Source organism: Rutidosis leptorrhynchoides, chromosome 8, assembly GCF_046630445.1.
Source record: "Rutidosis leptorrhynchoides isolate AG116_Rl617_1_P2 chromosome 8, CSIRO_AGI_Rlap_v1, whole genome shotgun sequence".
In the NCBI taxonomy this organism is placed as follows: Eukaryota; Viridiplantae; Streptophyta; class Magnoliopsida; order Asterales; family Asteraceae; genus Rutidosis; species Rutidosis leptorrhynchoides.
The window spans coordinates 131,312,215-131,318,386 of record NC_092340.1 but is presented as its reverse complement, the minus strand read 5'-3'; the positions used below and the strand labels follow the sequence as shown (position 1 = coordinate 131,318,386).

The 6,172-nt window shown below is 32.1% G+C and overlaps 1 protein-coding gene across 1 annotated transcript; it reads right to left on the bottom strand.

Moving 5' to 3' along the window:
* Window positions 1-901: 901 nt before the first annotated feature.
* LOC139863816 (protein FAR1-RELATED SEQUENCE 5-like) lies at window positions 902-4,060 on the bottom strand. Its single transcript, XM_071852416.1, has 7 exons — window positions 3,897-4,060; window positions 3,371-3,392; window positions 3,160-3,283; window positions 2,276-2,688; window positions 1,729-2,162; window positions 1,363-1,621; window positions 902-1,015 (listed from the first exon to the last, which is right to left on the bottom strand). Exons 1-7 carry the CDS (start codon window positions 4,058-4,060, stop codon window positions 902-904), a joined length of 1,530 nt encoding a protein of 509 aa, XP_071708517.1.
* Between the last annotated feature and the right edge of the window lie 2,112 nt (window positions 4,061-6,172).

Genomic DNA, 6,172 nt, shown 5'->3' with positions numbered 1-6,172 from the left:
GCACTGCTTCGTTGATTAGGGCAATAAACTGACATTTTATCAGGTTTTGGTATACTAACCAAACCCTCAATAAATTCGTCTTTACTCAATGTATTATCATTTTCCATTTCCTCTACAGCTTTATCTTTCAACCCTCTAATTGTATCTTTGAGTGAACTCAATTTTTCAGGATCATCCTTATATAGCCCTATCGCATGATCAACCATTTCATAAATCTCCTTCATTTGAACACCAAACTCTTCTGAAGATCCAACTTGATTAGAATCAAAATATGTGTTTGGATCTTTTAAAGTAATAGCATCAATACACCATCTTTTCATAATATACTTGTTTGGGATTACTTTAACATTTGTCATCCTTAGTACATATAAAATATATCGACAAAAGTAACCTATTCTTTCAAATAATCTACAATCACAAGATACTTCTTTTGATTTTTCTGAAAACTTGACCACACTAACTGCTGGAATGTATTCATCAAAAGCCCGGGGATTACCAGCTTTATCAAGATTATTTGCTAAACCATTATTTGTAACACTTCTGTCCATTAAAGTATACTCTGTAAAACCATTTTTACGATCAACTTTATAATTCATACAATATCTCAATGCAGCTTTTATTTGACCCTGTACTTCACCAAAAAAATTTCTAGTATACAACTGCACAGCATGTTGTTCAATCTCATAATCAGTAACAACTTTAGGGATAGTGTATCGTGAATCGTGATCGTTTTTAGACTGCATTTGTCGTTGAATCTGCATAGCAGTTTCGAAAAAACTGATAAATTCAACTAAGGTTGAACTATTGCTCATCAATTGTTGCAACATGTGGGTTTCACTCTCAGAACGGGAAGAAGTGCATATTAACCCTGACATATCCCAATATCTAAAATAGGCTGGTATCATTTTCTCCTAAGATTAAACATTTCATTTAACCACTCGTTATCTTCTAATTTATAACGAGCCACAAATGAGAACCATCTATTTTCAAACTCATCAGGGTCTAACTTGCCAGTCTAGAAAATTTGAGAAATAGAATCTTTAAAACCTATGTTTGAAACAGCTGGACCAATCTGATGTATACATAAAAATTAATCAATAAAAAAAATTTATCTAAACATTACTAAGTTAAACAAAAAAAAAAGACTAAAAGTTATCTTGCATCTAAAATTAATAAAAATGGTAAAAAATTAATAATTATAAAAACAAAATTAATAATTATATATCATATGCATTAACTTGCATCTGATAAATATATTCTATGAATTCAGACTCAAAAAATATGCATTAAACAAAATTTGTAAATCATGCAGTCAATGTGATATGTTTATATGCATTAATTAGAAAAATAGAATAACGTTACCTTGTTTGTAATTTTCTCAGTTACATGCCGCATACAAAGTCTGTGTCTTGCTTTCTTGAAAACAGCTTCAATAGCAACTATCATGGAGGGATCTTGATCAGTCAAAACTTTTTGCGGTTCTTCAGGGAATGCTTTCTTAAAAGCTTCACATAACCACTTATACGAATCCGCATCTTCTTTTGCTAATAACGCAGCACCAAAAGTAACGCACTTCTTATGGTTATCAATACCAGTAAATGGTATGAACTTCATATCATATCTGCAACAAACAACAAAAATATAACAATTACACTTATTTTAATAATGTAAATAATAAATGAAAAAATAGAAGAACAATATAATGATATACAAGTATAAAAACAGTACTTGTTTGTTCGAAAGGTTGAATCAAATGAAACTACATCTCCAAAACCTTTGTAATTTTCTTTTGAAGCTTGATCAGCCCAAAATGCTCCAGCTAACTCCCACTTATCATTATTGAACACCGTAAAATATTCAAATGAAGAGTTGTTTAAACTCTTTTTCTTATTTTCTAACAGTTGAACAAACATTTCACCATCTCCCTCTCCTATATACTTAATAACATCTCTTTTCCAATTCTTACAATCAACCTTCGAACATCCAACATCTTCATCACCACCTTTCACTTTCCCTAAAATTCGATAACCTCTACAAGGACCAATCCCAGCTTGATTCAACTTGAATAAAAATGATTTTTGAGAATTATTTAATCGTCTTTGAGATTTTAAATGTTTTATGTGATGAGGATGAACTAATATATGGTTATGAGCTTTCACAAACTTTTGAATGACAAATTTATTGTATTTATTCAACACAATACCAATAGAAGCAAGACATCATGTCCTCTGTGATGGTCTATTCCTTTTCTTCTTCTTTATTTTTTATTTTCTACTTGAATAGGCAGCGTCTGTTTAACTCTATAACCAACATTATCATCAACAGACGTTAATGTATTAACTTCCCCAAAACAATCCGCATTCATATCAAATATATCATCAGTAGCTGAAACATCCTCAGGTTTTTGCAAAATCTCTTCATTAGATCCTTGCTTGCTACATAGAAAATATTTATATCTGACTAGACTATTACAAAAATCATCAAACCCTCTCTTTGATGAAGACTTCCTTACCTCAAAACCACCATTAACTACATACTCCTTGTAGAAATTATATGCTAAATCTATTGAATCAAAAAACATTCCGATAGCTGGTAAAAGAGATTTGTCAACATTAGGTGTCCACGATTTTATACCAGAAGACGATATTTCCTCAGAACCAACACATAAACTTTTGGGTACATAAACACCTGTGAAAAAATATAAAAAAGAACATAAATAAAAATATAATCCATCAAAAAAGATGCATAAAGGTGCATCGAAAAAAATATATGTTATAAATCATACCTCTAAAAAGTATAAAACACACATGTAGAACACAGATTTTATACCACAAATTGTAAAGCATAACAATGACTTAGAACAGATACATGTAAATCTATATGCCTAAATGTAGAACACGGATGTAGAACTCAAAAAATTGAATGTAGAACAGACACATGTACATCAGAGATGTAGAACACAGATGCATTAAATGTAGAAAACAATAAATGCATCATGTAAAACACACGTGTACAAAAAAAAGTAAATAAAGATTCATAAATAAACTAGGATGTATAGATGCAGCATCTTGCATCTAGTTATGAAAAAAATATTGCTTCTAACAGTAGGAATTTATCAAATAAATAAAGAATGTTTTTAATTAAAACATGTAAACGTACATTCTCCGTCAGTATCATGATGTTCGAAGATCTCGATATGATCAAATTCATCACTGACGTCAAAAAACTGAGATTGTTCATCATCATCGCCGCCGTTAACAACAAAATCATCATCGACATGAAACTGATCATTACGATGAATCAAGTAATCAACTTGAACATTTTTATCCACCGATCGACATTGTTTCCAATCAATTTTTTTCTAAAATACTTGAATCATGTAATCAAATGACCTAAAAATGATAAAGAATATAAAAATGAAAATTAATTTGAACGATAAAACCCTAAAATTGAAATCGTAAAGAATGAACTCGTAGAATTGGGGAAAAAGATAGAACCCTAAATTTAAATTAAACGATTTAAACATCAACATATATATAGGTTAGACACGAGTAAAATGATGAAATTACCCTTTACCTGTAAAATTAGGGAAGAAAAAAAATTGTTCGAATCAAACAATTTTTGTTCGTCCGTGAGGTTTTTTTGTTCGGCCGCGTGAGTTCTCAGGGTTCTCAAATACAAAAAGTTCTCATTTGATCCCTTTACTATATATATATATATATATATATATATATATATATATATATATATATATATATATATATATATATATATATATATATATATATATATATATATATATATATTAAAAGCTTATCTAAGAGCTAATAAAAAGTTACAAAGAATACAAAGGCGAGTGTAACCACTTAGTCCAATTAAGGGAGGACTTGTGTTACCTTGAAAAAATCCAATTCAAAGACGACATAACAATATAATAAAAAACGTAAGATTTCCTCGTGTTGTGATCCTTGAATATGTTGCCGTTCTTGAGTTTCCAAATGTGCCAAAGAGTCGAAATAGCCACCACATTAACCTTGAAGCGTTTGTTTCCAGTCTGCATAATTGAGTATATCCATGACCATAAGTCTTCGACTGAATCCAAGAGAGGAATAGAGATGTCAAGCCAAGTGCCAATCTTGCCCCAAATTTGGTAGCTAGTGTCGCATCTGATGAAGAGATGATTACGGGATTCTTTCGAGACATCACAAAGAGGGCATCAATCCCTTCCCACGACGATATCTCTTTGTTAAAAGTTTCGGATCGTAGGAAGACGGATGAGATTAAGTGTAACGACCCGGCTTTTTCGACTTGCTTTTGTGCTTTGTGTTTTCGTGAAACTGCGTATTTGTGCGTACTGAGCTATATTATACTATGGGAACTCCCTACATGTTGATTTCTTTCATTTATATGTTAAAACGTGCCTTTAAGTACGTAGGTTACTTAACTTGAACCCCAGAAGCTTTTATGGCCGTTAGTGTCACTTGACGTTTTTAACGAACTGCGTACTGTGTACACGTTTAACTTTTGTCGTAATCGGAATATTATAACTACGGAATATTAATTATTATTTTATAATAATAATTACTTGGGTCTTTGGATGCTTAATTACGCGTAGTAATTTACTTATGCTTACTAGTTAGTCTTGTTGGACTTTCTACCTTATTAGACCTTAGCCCACCCTACAATAGTTAATAGACTATTTAATTAGCCCAATTATTAATAGCTAGTGACCCATTAATAAGTAAGACAAATGTTCATTTATTAGAGGAAACATGCTATCATTTGTGTCAAGTATTATCCTTAATGTTGCATGGGATCCTAACATAAGCACATACTTTAGACAACCATTAACCAAAAAGCAAACTTTTGTCTCCCTTGTCCCCCTCCCTTACTCACGGCGTAAACACCACCACCACCTCCTCACCATCTATAAATACAAGCCTTATTCCATCCATTATACACTTGCTCTCATTTGCATTTCACACACACTTACTCTCTAATTCTTTCTCTAGTCTTTCTCTCTCTAAAAAGTGTAAGTAATTGATTTTTCTTCTTCTTCCCTTGCCTTTCATGAATTCATCATCATCATCATCTAAGGGTCTTGCTTTTTAGCTTTGATCTTGATTATATCTTGTAGATTCAAACTTGGATTTGAATCCTTCAAGAACATGGAAGATTCAAGCTTTCTAGCTTTGAATCTTCATCTACTTTATAGATCTAAATCTTTTTTACTTTAATCTTGTTATTTTGTTACAAAGATTCAAACTTGTGTTTGTAATCTTCATGTATCTTAAAGATCCAAGCTTTATGCTTCAAGATCTTCAAGAACAACCAAGATGCAAGCTTTCTAGCATGAATCTTCATATCTTTTGTTGGATCTAAGTTTTCTAACTTATGGTCTCATTATTTTGTTATAAAGATCAAAACTTGTGTTTATGGTCTTCATGTAACTTAAAGATCCAAGCTTTATGCTTCAAGGTCTTCAAGAACACTAAAAGTTCAAGCTTTCTAGCTTTGTGACCTTATAACTTGTGTGAAAAGGATCCAAGCTCTCTAGCTTAGGGTTCCATCACTTCATTTGATCTAGATTGTGTTAATACTTGTTTGATTGAAGTAAAGTTTGTAACTTTGTTTGTAAATAGGACATGTATTTGTGTTAAGACTAAGGATATGATGTAACATTGGTTCATCATCCATCTAAGACTCTTAAATGAGTTGTGTTCTTACTTGGTCTTAACATATTGTGTGTTAATGGTAGAATCTTGGTCAAGGTGATACTAACCCATCAATGAGTTGTACACTTGAAGCTACAAGCATCAAGGATGAGAACCGTGATGAGCATCATGCACCAAGAACCCCACCGGAGCATTTGTTTACTGTTTTTCGGAATCTGATCAGATTCCTGGACTTCTGAAAAATTGATTTTCAGTTAGTTCTTTTTGAGTAGATGACTTTTCATTTAGGCCTCGACTTAATCCGATATACGGTTTATGATTTATGGCCCTCCGAAAGTCACTACGCCCTGGTAACGTTGTGCTAAAATTTCTGACCTACTCGCACTTAAACCATCGCCATAGTCAAACGAAGATGATTTAGGTTCTGAAAATTGGTCAGCGGTTAGAGGACTCACATACGGAGCCATAGCCACTGACTACGAGTCTTTTCGATTTAC

What these genes read in the sequence shown, in the direction of transcription:
- LOC139863816 (XM_071852416.1), bottom strand. Translation starts at nt 4,060, where the DNA reads ATGCAGACTGGAAACAAACGCTTCAAGGTTAATGTGGTGGCTATTTCG. An exon ending in CATTTGATTACATGATTCAA is followed by an intron (nt 3,284 to 3,370) that starts GTATTTTAGAAA and finishes CGTAATGATCAG; the next exon opens with TTTCATGTCGATGATGATTT. An exon ending in AACAGACGCTGCCTATTCAA is followed by an intron (nt 2,163 to 2,275) that starts GTAGAAAATAAA and finishes GTCATTCAAAAG; the next exon opens with TTTGTGAAAGCTCATAACCA.